Genomic DNA, 18,425 nt, shown 5'->3' with positions numbered 1-18,425 from the left:
TCCTGCAGCCGTGTCCCTGTAAAGGTGACCAGGTCATATTTATTCAGTTCTAATTGCACTTTCAGTTCATCTGTTTTGTTTTGAATGATTGCTATTTAACAGAACTTCTAGCCCAATGTCTATGCATAGTAAGTTTCAATTATCTTCATAAAACTCAATCCCTTAGTGATGCTTTTAGATATCTATTTTATAATTCCTCATGGTATTGAACAGGTTGAGATCAAGGTAGCCTCTGCAGACATTTTAAAACAGTGTCATGGTTCATTTAAAATTGTTTGCCTTCAAAAGTAAATCCTCGATATGAAATCAGTGAATGCATTAGTGATCAATAGTTATACTATGACTTCACAACACAAGCTATTTCTGATGATCTCTTTATGATATTTCTGTACACAGACACAATCAGTCAACAAAGTTCATTTTAACTTCTGAATGGGTTTTGAATGAGGAGTGAACTCATGGCCTTTCATGAAGACTGTGACCAGAAGCCAGGCTTCATTTTCATCAAACACAGTGGCAATCCTATGTATTTTTCCCAAGCATCAGCAAATACGATCAGCCCAGAGAAAAATTTGCAGACGAGCCATTTTAGATTTGAAACGTTAATTTTGTTTCTCTCTCCGCAGATGCTGGTACACCTGCTGAGTTTCTCCAACACTTTCTGTTTTTATTTCCGAGGTCAGCCTGTTGTCGGTAAAGTATATTCTGGATAGGTTGTGATCGTTGAGATGAAGAGGATGAGAATGCAGCAACTTGGGTTTCAGTTTTCACCCGAAGTCACTCCAGCCAGCTCTAGCCTCCGTTGGCCATGGTAGTCCTATGTCACTTACAGATCCCTGCTTTGTATGTTAAGGAAGGCTTAAAAAAGGCAGACATTTTGGTTTCTCACCGAGTGTATGAAAGTGGTGATGGGCTGTTTATTGGCATTTAAGGGACAGTAAATCTATTTTAAGTTCATCACCATCATCAAGTTCTGCAAGTTATAATCAACTGTATAAATTCATTCACGTACAGGTGGAGTGATATTTTTCATTCTATCTTGATCATAGCCTGTAAGAGATTGTTTACTGGCTTTCTGTAGAATCCATTCAAAATCTTTACTGTTGATGTAAATGGAATAAAAATTAGTAATGCTTTATCACAGGAGAGCAACTTCCTTCTGTAGGTTACGGTTGACACTTACTTACACAGCCTAGGTGGTTCAAAGAAAATCAGTACAATTTTTACTCGAGTAAAGCTTTTGAAATCTCTGCTCTAATTTTTCTTCAAATGAGTTGAAATGGATTTGAAGCTACAGGAAGCTAATGCGACAATGTCCAAAAGTATAGCTGCCTCATCAGTATGTACACATTTCTTGGGAAGACTAATGGCAGCTAGTCTATGACAGTTAACCCCACAGGGATCAGTTAGCTAAGATGCAACTCTGCTTCATGAGGGCACCTTGTGAAAGAAAACAACTTTCCTTTGAGGATATCATGCCCTTTTTAGAGCAGTCCGATTGTATACCTCTTCAGTGACACTTGAAAGAGAGAAACAGTACAGTAATACAATTCCTGTGAAATTCCCATGTTCTCTCTGAGCCTCAAACTTCCCAATGATTTTGTGATAGCAATCAGGAAGGAAAACCATCCGTCAGGTTGAAATTAGCTAAGCTTGCTGAGATATTTGTCTCATCAACAGCCACGGGTGAGGTGTTGGAACATTGGCTGACATGGTGCTACTGTTTACAAAAGGTGGTAAGTAAAAGTAGGGAGCTATAGACCAGCGAGCCCAACATCAGTGGTAGGCAAGTTCACAGAATCACAAAATCCCTACAATGAGGAAACAGGCCATTTGGCCGAATAAGTTCACACTGACCCTCTGAAGAGCATCCCACCCAGACCCATCTCCCTACCCCTTCCCTGTAACCCTATATTTCCATGGCTAATACACCTAGCCTCTACATCTCTGAACACTATGGGTACGTTAACATGGCAATCCACCTAGCCTGCACATCTTTGGACTGTCAGAGGAAACCAGAGCACCTGGAGGAAATCCACTTAGACACAGGGATAACATGAAAACTCAATAGCTTGGATAGTTGCCCAAAGATCGAATTGTAAGGCAACAGTGCTAACCACTGAGCCACCATGTTGGAGAGAATCCTGAGGGACAGGATTTACATGCATTTGGAAAGGCAGGGACTGATTAGGAATTGTCAACATAGTTTTGTATGTGGGAAATTGTGTTTCAATAACTTGATTGAGTTTTCTGAGGAAGTAACAAAGAGAATGGATGAGGGCAAAGTGATGGATATGATCTTTATGGATCCTGGTAGACTGGTTAGTGAGGTTAGATCACATGGAATGCAGGGATAACTAGCCATTTGGATACAGATCTGGCTTGAAGGAAGAAGACAGAGGGTGGTGGTGGAGGCTTGCTTTTCAGAGTGAAGGCCTGTGATCAGCAGTGTGCCACAAGGATTGGGTTCACTACTTTTTGTCATTTATGTAAATGATTTGGATTTGAACATAGGATGTATGGTTAGTAATATTGCAGATGACACTAAAATTGGAGGTGTAGTACACAGCAAAGAAGGTTACCTCAGAGTACAGTGGCATCTTGATCAGATGGGCCCATGGACAGAGGAATGGCAGACATAGTTTAATTTAGATAAATGTGAGGTGCTGAATTTTTGAAAGGCAAGTCAGAGCAGGACGTAATGGTAAGGTCTTGGGGTGTGTTGCTGCACAAAGAGAACTTGGAATGCAAGTTCATCGCTACTTGAAAGTGGATCAGCAGGTAAACATGATATTGAAGAAGGTGTTTGGTATACTTGCCTTTATTGGTCAGTGCATTGAATATAGGAGTTGGGAGGTCATATTGTGTCTTAAGGACATAGGTTAGGTCATTTTTGGAATGCTGCATGCAGCTCAGGTTTTCCTGCTATTAGAAGGATGTTGTGAAACTTGAAAGGGTTTATAAAAGATTTACAAGGATGTTGCCAAGTCGGAGGGTTTGAGCTATAGGGAGGGCCTGAATAGACTAGGGCTACTTTCTCTGGAGCGTCAGAAGCTGAGGGGTGACCTTATAGAAGTTTATAACATAATGAGGGGCATGGATAGGCTGAATAGGCGAGGTCATTTCCCTGGGGTGGGGGTGTTCAAAGCTAGAGGGCATAGATTTAAGGTGAGAGGGGAAAGATTGAAAAGGGAGCTAAGGAGCAACCTTTTCGTGCAGAGGATGGTGTGTGTATGGAATGAACTGCCAGAGGAAGTGGTGGGTATAATTACAATATTTAAAAGGCATCTGGATATATGAATAGGAAGGTTTTAGAGGGATGTGGGCCAAATTCTTGCAAATGGGCCTAGATTTGTTTAAGATATTTGGTTGGCATGGATGAGTTGGACCAAATCTTCTATTTCCATGCTGTACAGCTCTATGACTTTATGACTCTAAATCTGCAGATTGAAAATTCAACATTGGAGAGTTCCGGTCTGTAACCTTCAGGCCCCCACTGAACCAATTTACACAGTTTGCATATGTATTTGTAATTTAAAATATTTTCTTTCTTCTTAATGTGATCAACTCTGGTATCCAGCTGGTCAGTTTACAGGAAGTCAACTTTGTTGATTTGGATTTGAATGCTAGGTATTCAAAAACCTCGGTTTGGGTAAGTTAAATGCTCCTTTCCTGTTGACAAGTACTCTGTTCTGCTAGGTCTTTTGTTATTATAATCACCAGTTGGGGATGACATGTCCATCCTGGGCTTCCTGCAGTGCCACAATGACGTCACCTGAAAGTTGTAAGAACAGCATCTCATATTTCGCTTGGGAACCCTGCAGCGCAATGATATCAATGTGGACTCCACAAGCTTCAAAATCTCCCCTCCCCCCAACCGCTTCCCAGAACCAGCCCAGCTCGTACCCACCTCTCTAATCTGTCCTCCCCCCATCCCCTCCTCCCACCTAAAGCCCCACCCCCATCTCCTACGTACTAGCCTCATCCCGCCTCCTTGACCTGTCCGTCCTCCCGGGACCGACCTATCCCCTCCTGAACTCCCCACCTACACTCACCTTTACTGGCTCCAACCCTGCCTCCTTGACCTGTCTGTCTCCTCTCCACCTATCTTCTCCTTTATCCATCTTCTGTCCGCCTCCCCCTCTCTCCCTATTAATTTCAGAACCCCCTTCTCCTCCCCCATTTCTGAAAAAGTGTCTAGACCTGAAGCATCAGATGTTGCTTGGCCTGTTGTGTTCATCCAGCTCTATACCTTGTTGTCTCAGACTCTCCAGCATCTGCAGTTCCTTCTATCTCTGTCAGGCATAGTTCTATTTTATGACAGACTGATGCAAGCCAATAATTATTGGATGAAAAACATTGTGTGGAACAATGAACTTTGTTCAAGATGTAGCGGCACTAAATCAGACAATTTCCAAAGTTTTGAAACGGGAATGAAAAGATATTGGAGAGGTTGGTTTTCTCGCGATTGTAACCAAGAATCCAGATTTTAAAGCATAATGTGATCAAATAGTTTAGCTTTAACTGATGAAGAAAGTTAGGCTGACAAATATTATTGCTGTTGCATTCACAAAATCACTTGTACGTAGTCATTTTTAACCATTAGATGCAACATGAATCCATGCTTTCTGCTATTGAAGCAATGTTATTTCTCCATTCTCTTGAAGCACCCTGATTCAAATGGTAATTTGAGGAAGAGAATGAACTTCTTGGTGCAATCAGATAATCTTGGCACTGAAAAAGACCACTTGGAGAATGATAACAAGAGTGCAATATCAAGACCATCTCTAATTGGCCAGGTACCTCCCTCAACTATTACTTCACCGTCTTCTGTGCCAACACCCAGTAAATTTGGGCACGCACATGCATCCCCTACAATGCCATTGGCAAGAAGCACACCACCACCCCCTCCTTGCACTCCTACAATAGCCTCATTGAGACCCACTCCAGTTCATCGCCTATGTGGAGCAACGCTAGAGCAGAACCTGCTACCATCCAGACTGTTTGGTCAATCCTCAAAGCATTCTTCACCCACCGCCGTTGTATCTGCTCCAGCCCTTCCTCCAGCTTCATCTGCAAATAGTGGAACAAGCAAAATTGACAAATATGCTCGCATACTTTTTCCGGTTACATTTGGTGCATTTAACATGGTCTACTGGGTAGTCTACCTCTCAAAAGACACCATGGAGAAAATGGAGGGTGGAATGTAATTTTGCTGCTACAGAAAAATCATCTCATCTGTAAGAACATTTCACAATCCATCAAAAAAATGCAGGGGTTTCATTTAAGGTGTGTTAATCTAATGTGTATAGATAGCAGGGTTCTCAGTAATGGCTGATTTCAATTGAACAGTACTCATGCAGACAGAACTACCATATCTTATTGCTGAGGATAAATGTGTGTAGCTGGTGTTATCGTCCTCTAAGGTTTGAATAAAGAAGTAAAAGTTGGAATATACGAAGATAATCAGCAATGTAAAGAAAAGCATCTGCATTTAAGAAAACTAAACAGAAGTACTGAGAAACAAAACTGCAAGCTCATCAGCAGCTGAAGGAAAAATGTAATGTTGCCAGTGACAACCAAGCCCTTTCAGCAGAACTGAGTTTTCTGATTTCAGTTTTTAACTCTGGACTCAAGTGATCAAATGAAGTAAGTTCTCAATTCTGCTACCTGAAGATCCACCGAACGAAAGATTAAATATTTTGTGGCTGTCCAAATATTTTAACATGCAATGTCATCTTTTCCGGGCTAACCAGAATATAACAAGGAAAAATAATTTACAGTTTGGTATTTTTATAACTAGTATTAATTTAAAAATATATTTTGTTCTAAGATATATTTGGTGACACCAACAAAATTTTTACAAGTTGGTGTGTTTCTAACAATTGGAAAAGTGCCTGTGAATTCTCAATAGAAATCAAATATAGAAAAAGTAAGGTGAGACCAGAGCATCATTAGTAAACCTATGTTCATTTCCTGTGACAAGTAGGAGGTGCCACCACTGAGTAACTAAAAACTGTCGAAAATGGAACAGTCAAGCCATGAGGCTAAGATCAGTTCTTCATTGCATTCACGTTTGACGAAACCCGTGATACTTCCACATCATAACGTCAGGCAGCTTTTGAACTTGACAAATGTAACTCTGAGATGTTCAGTGGTTTGTTTTATTGACAATGTATTTCTGTGCAGCTGATTCCACTGTCTTTTTGGAGAGGAGATGTTAATGACCTGAAAAGTTGATAGCAAGCAAATGGTTTAGGAGATTCTACGACCTGGAACAGGAACATTCCCTCTTGACAAAGAGATCGTGGTTAACATACTGTCCTCTTTCTGCTCTTTCATTGTTTTTGCTTGAGCTTTCCATTTGGCAACTCTACATAGATCAGGAAGTTTGTTGGCCTGCTGAGTGGTCTGTGCAACATGAATGTACCACTTAATAAAGCCTAGTTATGAAGATGGTATCTCTAAAATAATTCAATGAATTTATTTTTGTGGAACTGGGAGGAGCAGCCTAAATTTCTAAAATGAAGACAGAAATTGCCAGGTAAACTCAATGGGTCTGGCAGCATCTGTGGAGAGAGACAGAGTTGACGTTTCAAGTCCAATATGCATCCTTTGGTTCTGTCATTAAGACAGCTCAGTAGTACATATTTCTGGATCATTATTTTTTAAAGTAGGCATTAATATTACACAGTGTCTATGCTTTATCTTCATAGCAATATTTCCATAGAAGTTAGCAAAATCAGGAAGGAATTGTCCCTTTTGATCACATTAGTGGTGCCTTTCAGTATTTTAAGGAGTTAGGTCATTTCATTTCTCAAGGTGGCTGCTTCCGAAATTGTTTCAGTTGTACACACTTAATATGTTAGGTTACAAAGTTATAAATGCTTCTCTTCTTTCCAAAACATAATTGCCTTTTCCAATATAAAGTGCCAAAATTGTCTTCAATTCCAACAATGGTGTTACCAAAGATTTGCAGGGTTAAACCTGTTCTCATTTATTCTACACCAGTTAGTTTGTTAACGTCTTCCTGCTGACTAGATATTGTTAATTGGTACATTGCTCAATCATTGCATTTCTTTTTGCAAAGCACGTCAAGCTCACCTTTTTATATCAACACACATGGGTGCTTTGTGACAGAGTGGTAGTATCCCTACCTCTAAACCAGGTTACTTAGTTTCAAGTTCCACCTACTCAGACGTGTGTAACACCATCTCTAACAGGTTTATTAGGAAAATATATAACAACAAGCTTAAGCTCGAGCCCATTGCACCATTAGCAGGCTGTACTGAATTTCTACTGTGAAATCGATAATTTGGATGGGCAAGCCCCACAAAAAAGAAACGATCACCAACACAATATTATTTTAGCTTTTATTTCATCTCACTTAATTAAATTAGATTTTTTTGGAATTTTTATAGCCCATAAAACGACTCAGATTGAAATTGGATCTCAATGCCCCCTTTCTGTTGGATAAAGAAGTATGAGGCGCAATTCATGCACCAATGTCCTGCACCCCATTGATTGCTGAAAAATGTTGTACCTGAAAGTAGTAAATCTCTGGTGGTAACATAAAATGGATGCTAGGCCTTTCTGATATTTGAATAAATACACCCATAATATTATGTTTCACCAATAACGTAATTTTTCCAATAGACATTTATTTCAAATCATCTTTGCCTCATTTCTTCACAATTGCCTCTTTGAAGCCTTCTAGAAATATCAATCTTTTTGACAACTAATGTCAATTATCCATGAACCACTTTAAAACATTTCAGCTTGATTTTATGTTTGTCACTGCTTATTATACTTACATTTCATTTTTCTTGAACATTATTTGACTCCATTCCTTAGTCAGCAGTAATTATTAGTTGATCAAGGTCTTTGCCTTGCCATAGCAATTCTGTATTAGCACGCTGAATCTAATAGGTCTTTAGGATTCTTCAATGACTCGTGACCAATGTAGTAAATGTTCAGGTGCCCAGTGTAGATAAACTGGTGACTTCAGGCCTGAAATTAGATGCTGATTTTTTTCTAAATCGGTCATATTGAGCATCATTCTTACCATATCAGATTTTTCCTCCTCAGGAATGCATACAGTCCAGTAGCCATTGTAAATGCTTGCTTTAATGAGCTCCCACAACTCCCTTCATAACACTTATCCTTTGTATGAAAGATCATTTCACTTACTTGTTTTTTGCGAAATGTATTTTCCTTGATTTCTTTTATAAATCATTACTTCATGGGATATGGGTGTCACTGGCAAGACCAGTATCTATAGCCAATCCCTCAATGCATTTAAGAGACAACCACATTGCTGTGGCTCTGGGATCACATATAGAACTGACCAGGTATGGACAGCTGTTTCCTTCCCTAAAGGACATCAGTGAAGCAGATGGGTTTTTATGACAATTGACAATGATTTCTTAGTTAGACTCCTAATTCCAGATTGTTATTGAATTCATATGCGGCAGGATTCTTATCCATTCCCCAGAAAACAACTTGGTTCTCTGAGGTTTTTCCTTGTCTAATTACATCACTAGGTCAGAAGAACCAGGAGCAGGAGTAAACCATCTGGTCCTTCGAGCCTGCTCTGCTATTCAATAAGATCATGGCTGATCTTTTCATGGCCTCAGTTCCACTTACTCACCTCTCACCATAACCCTTAATTTCTTTACTATCCAAAAATTATTTATCTTAGCTTTAAAAACATTAAATGAGGAAGCCTCAATTACTTCACTGGACAAGGAATTCCACAGATTCACAACCAATTGGGTAGAGAAGTTCCTGTTCATTTCAGTCCTAAGTCTGGTCCTCCTAATTTTGAAACTATGCCCATTTGTTCTTGTTTTACTGCCAGTGAAAACATTTCCCTGCTTCCATCTTATCTATTCCCTTCATAATTTTATATGTTTCCATAGATCCCCCCTCATTCTTCTAAATTCCAATGAATTTAATCCCAGTCTATTCAGTTTGCCCTCATAAGCCAACTCTTTTAACTCTGGAATCAACCGAGTGATTCTCCTCTGCACCCCTTCCAGTGCTGGTACATCCTTTCTCAAGTAAGGAGACCAAAACTGCACACAGTACTTCAGGTGTGGCCTCACCAGTACCCTATACAGCTGTAACATAGCCTCCCTGCTTTTAAACTCAATCCCTCCAGCAATGAAGAACTAAATTCATTTGCCTTCTTATTTACCTGTTGTACCTGCAAACCAGCCTTCTGTGATTCAGGCACAAGGACACCCAGGCCCCTCTGCACAGCAGCATGCTGCTATTTTTACCATATTAGTAAAATCCCTTTGACTGTTATTCCTACCAAAATAGATGATGATTTACCAAAATTGAATTCTATCTGGCAGACCTTTACCCACTCACTTAAACTATCTATATCCTTTTGAAAACTTTTAGAGTCCTTTGCACACTTTGCTCTACTCTCATTTTAGTATTATTCACAAACTTTGACATACTATACGTGATCCCCAACTCCAAAACATCTGAGTAAATTATAAACAATTGTGGTCCCAACAACTGATCCCCAAGGCACATCACTAGTCACTGTTTGCCAACCAGAAAAGTACTCATTTATCCCCATTTTTTGCTTCTTGTTAGTTAACCAATTCTTGATCCTTGCTAATGCATTGCCTATACACCATGCACTTTTCCCTTATGCAGCAGCCTCTTGTGCAGCACCTGGTCGAATGGCTTTTGGAAATCCAGATTCATCACATCTACTGGGTCCCCATTGTCCACTGCGCTAGTAATGTCTTCATAGAATTCCAACAAAGTAGACGTGCATCACCTGCCTTTCGTGAATTCATGCTGTGTCCACCCAATAGGGACAGTTTTTATCTTGATATCTTGTTTTGCCTTCCTTGATGATAGATTCAAGCATTTTCCCCACTATTGGAGTTAAGCTAACCAGCTTAACCATCATTATCTCCATAAGTTCCCCTCTCTATTCCTCCTGTCTGAGAAGTTGACTCTTTTCTGGTCTTAACAGTCCAGATAGCAGATGCCATCTGATAAATAGATTAAGTGAGAGCCAAAAGAATGAAGGAATAGTATTTCATGTTGGTTTTTCCTTTACCTTTGTTGTATTCATAAGAGGGGATGGATAAGGTGAATAGCAAAGGTCTTTTCCCTCGGGTACAGGAGTTCAAAACTACAGGGCATTCTTTAAGGCGAGAGCCAAAAGATTTAAAAGAGTCATGAGTGGCAATGTGTGGAATGAATTGTGTGGAATGAATTGCCAGAGGAAGTGATAGATGCAGGTAAAGTTATAATATTTAAAAGACTTTTGGGTAGGTACATAAGTAGGAAAGGTTTAGAGTGATACAGGCCAAACGCAGTTACGTGGGACTAATTTAGTTTGGGAAACTTGGTCAGCATTGATGGGTTGGACCGAAGAGTCTGTTTCTGCAGTGCATGACTTTATAAAAGTTTATAAAACTCATTTGAAATGCTGCAAACATCATTTATGTTATTGTACCAGGATTTCTAGATCTCTGTAACTCGTGCAATGAATGAAATGGAAAATCTCACAGAAATTGACCTCGTCAATGTCAGTGAACCATATTAGTTTGGAGAAAATGAGAGAGGAGACATCATAATCAAACCTCTTTCTGTTCTAATGCAAAGTTTTTTTAATATATGAACTAAAGGCCTTGACACCCAGGTTTACTTTTTATTTGTCTTTGTGTCCTTTTCAATGGGAATGGTATCCTTCCTATGATTAGAGGTCTGGAACTCAGTACAGAACATCAGATAGATTCAGACCAGTGCTATTCACAATAGCAATAATTGTCTTCACATTTATACTTTGTTCTTACATTCATTTAACCCAGGAACATATTTGCCACTATTAATACAGCTAAGCACTGAGATGATGGTTTCATAAATTAAGCACTTAGAACATTTAGATATGCATCTTTCTTTGCTAATCAGCAGGATGTTCAAACTACAAAAAAAACTGGAAATACTTAGATCTGAAAAATTAATTCTGTTCCTCTCACAGATACTACTTGACCTGCTGAGTATTTCCAGCATTTTTGTTTTTACTTTACATTTCCAGTATTTTGCTTTTGTGTTAGCTGGTTGTTTGATTTAATTCATAATTCCTGTTTCAAAACAATTTACATTACTGAATGCTTTGCAATGTGACTTCTCCCATCAATCAGCTTGAGGCTGGAAAATTGGATGGTTGTTTGCGGGGTGCAAACATTTTGTTGTTTGGAAGATGTTCCCCAAAAGTGTAAGATACGTGCCTCACTGTCTTTATGGAATCATTAGTGTTGTGTCCCTATCTTAGTTATCTTTCATTTGATGATATGATGTCATTTCTTCTACTTTGCGAAAGCATTTACCTGTCTGAGCTACTAGTAATAGCAGAATCCAAATTATTATTGTTTGTTGGCATAATGTAAAATCATATTCACAAATTGCTTCCAACAGCTTCTTTTCAGTTATGCTATCCATCCTTTCATACACATGATGTTATGTTTCACCCATAATATCACTTCTCCAGTTGACATCTATCTTTGCAAAATTTTCAAACCATCTTTGCTTCATTTCTTGACAATTGCCTCTTTGAAGTCTGCCAGCACGTCAATCTTTTTGACAGCTTATTTCAATTATACCTGAACTACATTAAAACATTTCAACTTGTTCTTTTGCTTATCACTGCTTATTATACTTGTATTTCTTTATTTCTTGAACATTATTTGACTCTTAGTCAGCAGTAGTTATTGTGTTCTTCAAGGTCTTTGCCTGTCCATAGCAATTCTCATTTCAACATATAAAGTTCCATCGGCCGCTTTAAAGTATTTGTTAGTTTCATTTAATCTTTATGCTTGAATATGTCTTCAAAAAATATGATGATTAAATGGGTTAAGTCACAATTCCAAATAAAAAATAACTTTATGGAAATAATTGCGAACTTAAAGACAAAAATTGGAATATGTTCCATTTCAAAGATAAAAATATGTTTATACACTATGGCCAGTTTATGCATATACAGATACGAGGAAATATAATAACCGCACTACCACATTAAGATTAAAGATTACACTGTCTTCCTGATACTTATTGGCAGATTCAACAAATTATATTAACTACTATGATGGTTTTCAGTTCTCAGAAAACTCTAAATGAATTCACATCCCATATTTTTAAAAAAATTCATTTTCACTTCACAGGATGACTTTTACAACAATCGTGTTACCAGTTTGATGCCTAAATGCTGGTTCATGTTTTCTGTTAGAATTACTGGGCTTTGTAAACAAAAAAGGAAAGTATCTGGATGAAGAGTGGGAATTATTTTTTGAAGGGAGATTGTTGGAAGACTTTTGTCAAGCTTTAGTATTACAAATTTTAAAAAATCACATCAAAGGCTGCAAAGAGATTTGAGGGTACTCTAGAAACCCAATTCCATGTTTTGAACCACGTGGTACATCGTACTGTTGCCTGTGTGTTGTACACTCCTTGACAGATGCCTAGTTTTGATGCAAAGTTCTGTGCTAAGTCAGGCTGTGATCTAGATTGATGTCTTGTGGAACTGTGAAATTTGATTGTACATACAAATGTATAAATATTCTGAATAAATATGTTGTTAAATGCCTATGTATGTAACATTATCAATCACTTAATAGATTTTAAAGATTATACTGGTGAAACTTTTCAAGTTAATTCACTTGATTTCAGTCATTAAAGAACGATGTTCTGTAACCTCCTTTGCATTCCTTCTATTGAGAATCCAAAGTTTTCATACTTGTTAACTAAATGTGTGCCTCACTGTTACCTACCTTCTAATGAAGCCCCTGCAAAAAAATAAAATTATTGTATGAATAAAGTATTGAAAGTGATTGTTATTATAGCATTTAACTATCCCAGGCCCTTTATTTTTTTTTTTGAATGTATCATTACATTTTATAGACGTTGTATTACATTAATGACAGTTCAAACAGCCACAATGAAAGAGAATGTAATGTAAACATGTGCATTTCACACTTTAAATGTACTTTTTGAATGCGATACTGACTATCTGTGTTGATTGATTAACATACCATGTATTTGAAAAGTGCAGGCCCGAGACAAATGTTATTTTGCAAGCAAAAAACTTCATGCATTATTCATGTACTTCAATTTTGGGGTTTGACTTAAAATGTCATTGGTTTATTCAAGCAATATGCAGATTCTAGTGAATTTATCTATGTAAGTGTGAATGATGTTAAAGTTACCACAATTTTGGAGGGCTACCAGTCATCGGGCAAAATGAATTCCTAGATGTATTGAAATCATTATAGTGTATATCTCTTTGGTCACTTTAACAATTGTATTTTTTTAATGATGCAAAATGTATCAGAATGCCATAAAGTGAAGATACCATATCATATTGGAGGATCCACAAAATGACGAACTTTGGTTTCATCAAATTATGAGCAAAAAAAGGCTGACTGCCATTTTTGAGCATTGAAAGAAGGGGCAAATGCCCTTCTTTTATCCATGAGCATTAAATAACATGCCTGACTGTTGTGCATATAGGAATATTGCATGGGGAGGATCATGTACTTTTAATCAATTTTGCATATGTTATTTTGGATGGGTTTTGTTACTAGTGTTCTATTTACTTAATTTTGACTCATGCACCCTATTTATGTAACAGCTTACACTCGAGCAAGTGAGGCAGAAATAATTATTTGTAAATTGATGTCAGTATAATACCACAAAGGATAGCACCTGTCATATTGGATCACTGATTCATTCATGGTATCCCTATCAAGAAACTTGGTAATTTTCAGTTGCATGTTATTGAATCATTCTTTATTGACCCATACATGGGAATGTTAACAGTTTACAATTTTACCTGCAAATAGATCTAACCTGAGTGCTTGTACATTACTTATGTATACTCTATATTCAAAATAAATAGTGAAAACGAAAACTAAAGCATTTCCACTTACTTGCTCTGGCTAAAATAATGTTTTTGAATCAGTTTGTCAATAACTTATAATTATCAAGCATACATTCTCACTTCATTTAATTATTTTCTGTTTCTGTTAATGATCATTCACGTACTTGTAGACAATCAAACATAATGCTTAGTGCAGTAAAGAAATTAAAATCTATTCGACAATGCAGAAAAGTACCTAGATATGGCCTCAAAAAGTGGCATAAATCCACCTTCCCCTGCAACTGCAGGAAGTGCTACACTTACCCCCACACCTCCTCCCTCACCCCCATCCCAGGCCCCAAGATGACCTTCCATATCAAGCAGATGTTCACCTGCACATCTGCTAATGTGGTATATTGTATCCATTGCACCCGGTGTGGCATCCTCTACATTGGGGAAACCAAGCGGAGACTTGGGGACCGCTTTGGAGAAGACCTCCGCTCGGTTCGCAACAAACAAGTGCACCTCCCAGTCGCGAACCATTTCAACTCCCCCTCCCATTCCTCAGACGACATATCCATCATGGGCCTCCTGCAGTGCCACAATGATGCCACCCGAAGGTTGCAGGAACAGCAACTCATATCCTGCTTGGGAATCCTGCAGCCCAATGGTATCAATGTGGACTTCACAAGCTTCAAAATCTCCCCTTCCCCCACTGCATCCCAAAACCAGCCCAGTTCTTCCCCTCCCCCCACTGCATCACAAAACCAGCCCAGCTCTTCCCCTCCCCTCACTGCATTCCAAAACCAGCCCAGCCTGTCTCCACTTCCCTAACCTGTCCTTCCTCTCACCTCAAGCCGCACCTCCATTTCCTACCTACCGCCTCATCCTGCCTCCTTGACCTGTCCATCTACCCTGGACTGACCTATCCCCTCCCTACCTCCTCACCTATACTCTCCTCTCCACCTATCTTCTTTTCTCTCCATCTTCGGTCCGCCTCCCCCTCCCAATTTATTCCAGTTCCCTCTCCCCATCCCCCTCTCTGATAAAGGGCCTGGGCCCAAAACATCAGCTTTTGTGCTCCTATGATGCTGCTTGGCCTGCTGTGTTCATCCAGCTCCACACTTTGTTATCATAAATCCAACATGGCTAATTATTACTCCACCATTCTATACTCAGTTATCAGAAAACTGATACGAGATGCTATTGGTATCAAGTGGTGATTACTCAGCAATAACCTATGCAGTGATGTTCAGTTTGAGTTCTCCCAGGGCCACTCGGGTCCCGAACCCATTATAATCTCGATACAAACATGGACAAAATTTTGAATTCCAGAGTTGTTCGTAAAAGCAAAGCAATGTTTAATCAATCATGCAAAGGGGCCCTAGCAAAATTAAAGTCGATGGAGGTCAGGGGCAAAACCCACTGCTGGCTGGAGTCACATCTAGCTTAAAGAAAATGGATATGTTTGTTTGAGATCAACCATTTCAGTTCCATGACATCGTTGCAGGAGTTTCTCAGGGTAGTGTTCCTTTTTGCCCAACAATGCACAGCTGTTTCAACAATGACCATCCCTCCAAAATAAGGCCAGAAGTGGGGATATTCAATGGAAATTGCCCAGTGTTTAGCACCATTCACAATTCTTCAAATACTGAAAAAGTGTTTGACCACATGCAACATGATCTGGACAATATTCAGTTTTGAGTGACAAATCACGTTTGCATCTCACAAATCCCAGGGAACAGCTAGGTCCAGCAAGAGAGATTCTAACAATCTTTGCTTGACATTCAATGGCAAAACCATCAGTGAATCCCCGATTATCAACATCCTCAGGTTACTATTCACCACAATCATAACTGAACCAACTGCAAGAGCATGTCAGAGATTGAGAATTCTCTGGTATTTAGCTCATCTCACAACTGCTGCCCTTATCGTTCTCGGTGTTGGAATTTGGTAACAAATATTGTTACCACATCACCTGCCATGACACACCTCTGTTGTTAGTCACTAACAGTCCCCAGAAAAAATCTATTCACCCTCTCAGCCTGATCGTTAGCAACTCCTTTGTATGTTCAACTATGTTTCTCTCTCTTTGAGCTCTATCCCATTGTTTACTTCCTAACCCACCCACCTCCCTATTTTCTGCATAGAAACTGATGTTTTCGCAGCCACCATCAGTTCTGAAGAAGGGTCACTGGACCCAAAATGTTAACTCTGTTTTGTCCTTCACAGATGCTTCCAGACCTGCTGAGCTTTTCCAGCAATTTTGTTTTTGCTACTTATTTTCAACATCCACAGTTTTTTTGGTTTTTATTGGGTGGTAGAATTTGCTGGTTTGGAAATAGTTGTTGAGGAGGCTTATTGCACGATTCCACAATCTACAAAACTCAAGTCAGAAATATGATGGGATACTCCCCATTCCCCTGGGTATGCACAGCTCTACTAATATTCAAGAAATGCAGTGACATTCAGGACAAATAGGCTGGTTGATGGAGTTAGAGATCTGAGGAAGGGTCATTGGACCCAAAATGTTACCTTTGGTTTCTCCCCACAGATGCTGCCTGACCTACTGAATTTCTCCAGCAATTTCTGTTATTGTTTCCATTTGATTGATACTGCATTTACCACATGAAGAGTCTCTTCTTCCTTTACTTGTGTGCAGTGGCAGCCATGAATACCATCTCCCAGAGATTCTGCATCAACTCACTAAAGCTCCACAAGCAACACTTACCAAACCCAGAAAAGTTACCAGCTAGAAGATGCAAGGGAGTACCACCAATGGAGAGTTTCCCTTCAGGCACTGGAATTCACAAAATACTGAAAGGGATGAATAGGGTAAATGGAGGTAAGCGGTTTCAACTGGTTGGAATTCTAGAACCGGTGGAACAATTTATAAATAGGGTGGATGACACTTTGGTCAGAGATGAATAGAATTGTTTTTACACAAAACATTGAACAGTACAGCACAGTACAGGCCCTTCAGCCGACGATCTTGTGCGAAACTTTTATCCTAATCCTCAAGTCTACCTAACATCCAAAGCTACCTTGTACTATCATCCATATGCCTATCTAATAGCTGCTTAAATGCCCCTAATGAGGCCAACTCCACTACCCTCTCTGGCAATGCATTCCACGCCCTGATGACTCTCTGTGTAAAGAATTTAACCTCTGACATGTCTCCTATATCTACCTCCTCTCACTTTAAAACTATGCCCCCTCATAATAGCTACCTCCACCCTAGGAGAAATTCTCTGGCTGTCCACTCTATCTGTACCTCTGATCATTTTGTACACTTCTATCAAGTCACCTCTCATCCCTCATCATTCTAAAGAGAAAAGCTCTAGGTCTCGCAACATTTCTTCGTAAGACCTTCCCTCTATTTCAGGAAACATCCTGGTAAATCTCCTCTGCACCTTTTCCAATGCTTTCACATTTTTCCTGTAATGAGGCAACCAGAACTGGACACAACAGTCCCAATGTGGCCAAACCAGGCTTTTGTATAGCTGGAGCATAACTTCAAGGCTCTTGAACTCAGTCCCTCCATTAATGAAAGCTAACACACCATACACCTTAACAACTCTATCCACCTGGGTGGCAGCTTTCAGGGAACTGTGGACATGAACCCCAAGATTCCTCTGCTCTTCCACACTGTCAAGAATCTTTCTGTTAAGCCTGTATTCTGCTTTCAAGTTTGTCCTTCCAAAAATCACCTCATGCTTTTCAGGGTTAAACTCCATCTGCCACTTCTCAGCCCAGCTCTACATCCTATCAATGTCCCTTTGTAACCTAGAACAGCCCTCCACACTATTTACAACTCGACCCATCTTCGTATAATCCGCAAACTTACTAATCAACCTTTCATCCTAATCATTTACAAAAATCACAAATAGAAGAAGACCCACAACAGATCCTTGTGGTACACCACTCATAACTGACCACCATGTTGAATATTTTCCATCCACTACCACCCTTTGTCTTCCAGGGGTCAGCCAATTCTGAATCCAACCTGCCACATTTCCCCCTATCCCATGCCTCCTTACTTTCTGCATGATCCTACCATGGGGAACCTTATCAAACGCCTTACTTAAATCTATGTCTACCACATCCACTGCTCTACCTTCATCCATGTGTTTGGTCACCTCTTCAAATAATTCAATAAGGTTTGTGAGGCATGAACTACCCCTCACAAATCCATGCTGGCTATCACGAATCAAACTGTGGCTTTCCAAGTGATCATAAATCCTATCTGTCAGGGCCCTTTCCAATAATTTGCCCACCACTGATGTAAGACTAACTGGCAGGTAATTTCTGGGGTTATCCCTATTACTTTTTTTGCACAAGGGAATGACATTTGCCTCTCTCTAATCTTCCGGCACTATACCCGCGGACAGTGAGGATGAAAAGATCATCGCTAAAGGGCCTGCGATCTCATCCCTCTCTTCCCATAGAATCCTTGGATAAATCCCATCAGGCCAGAGGGACTTATCTAGCTTGAAGTTCCTCAAAATTCCTAGTACATATTCCTGACTAACAT

At 39.5% G+C, this 18,425-nt stretch overlaps 1 protein-coding gene across 9 annotated transcripts in view; it reads left to right on the top strand.

The window, feature by feature from the left end:
- LOC125452861 (gamma-aminobutyric acid receptor subunit alpha-4-like) overlaps positions 1–13,889 on the top strand; it is a 66,146-nt gene extending 52,257 nt beyond the window's left edge. For 7 of the 9 annotated variants that reach the window (XM_048531801.2, XM_048531808.2, XM_048531824.2 and 4 more), the window contains exon 10: positions 4,668–12,317. In XM_048531801.2, the coding sequence (XP_048387758.1) occupies positions 4,668–5,210 (543 nt within the window). In that variant the 3' untranslated portion in view covers positions 5,211–12,317. Of the gene's footprint in view, positions 1–396; positions 3,384–4,667 lie in introns of those variants that run through there. The other 2 variants (XM_059647597.1, XM_048531848.2) reach the window with 2 other exon arrangements.
- Positions 13,890–18,425: the final 4,536 nt, after the last annotated feature.

This window comes from Stegostoma tigrinum, chromosome 1 (assembly GCF_030684315.1).
Source record: "Stegostoma tigrinum isolate sSteTig4 chromosome 1, sSteTig4.hap1, whole genome shotgun sequence".
Lineage (NCBI taxonomy): Eukaryota > Metazoa > Chordata > Chondrichthyes > Orectolobiformes > Stegostomatidae > Stegostoma > Stegostoma tigrinum.
The sequence above is the reverse complement of the archived record's forward strand: the minus strand, read 5'-3'. Positions and strand labels throughout refer to the sequence as shown.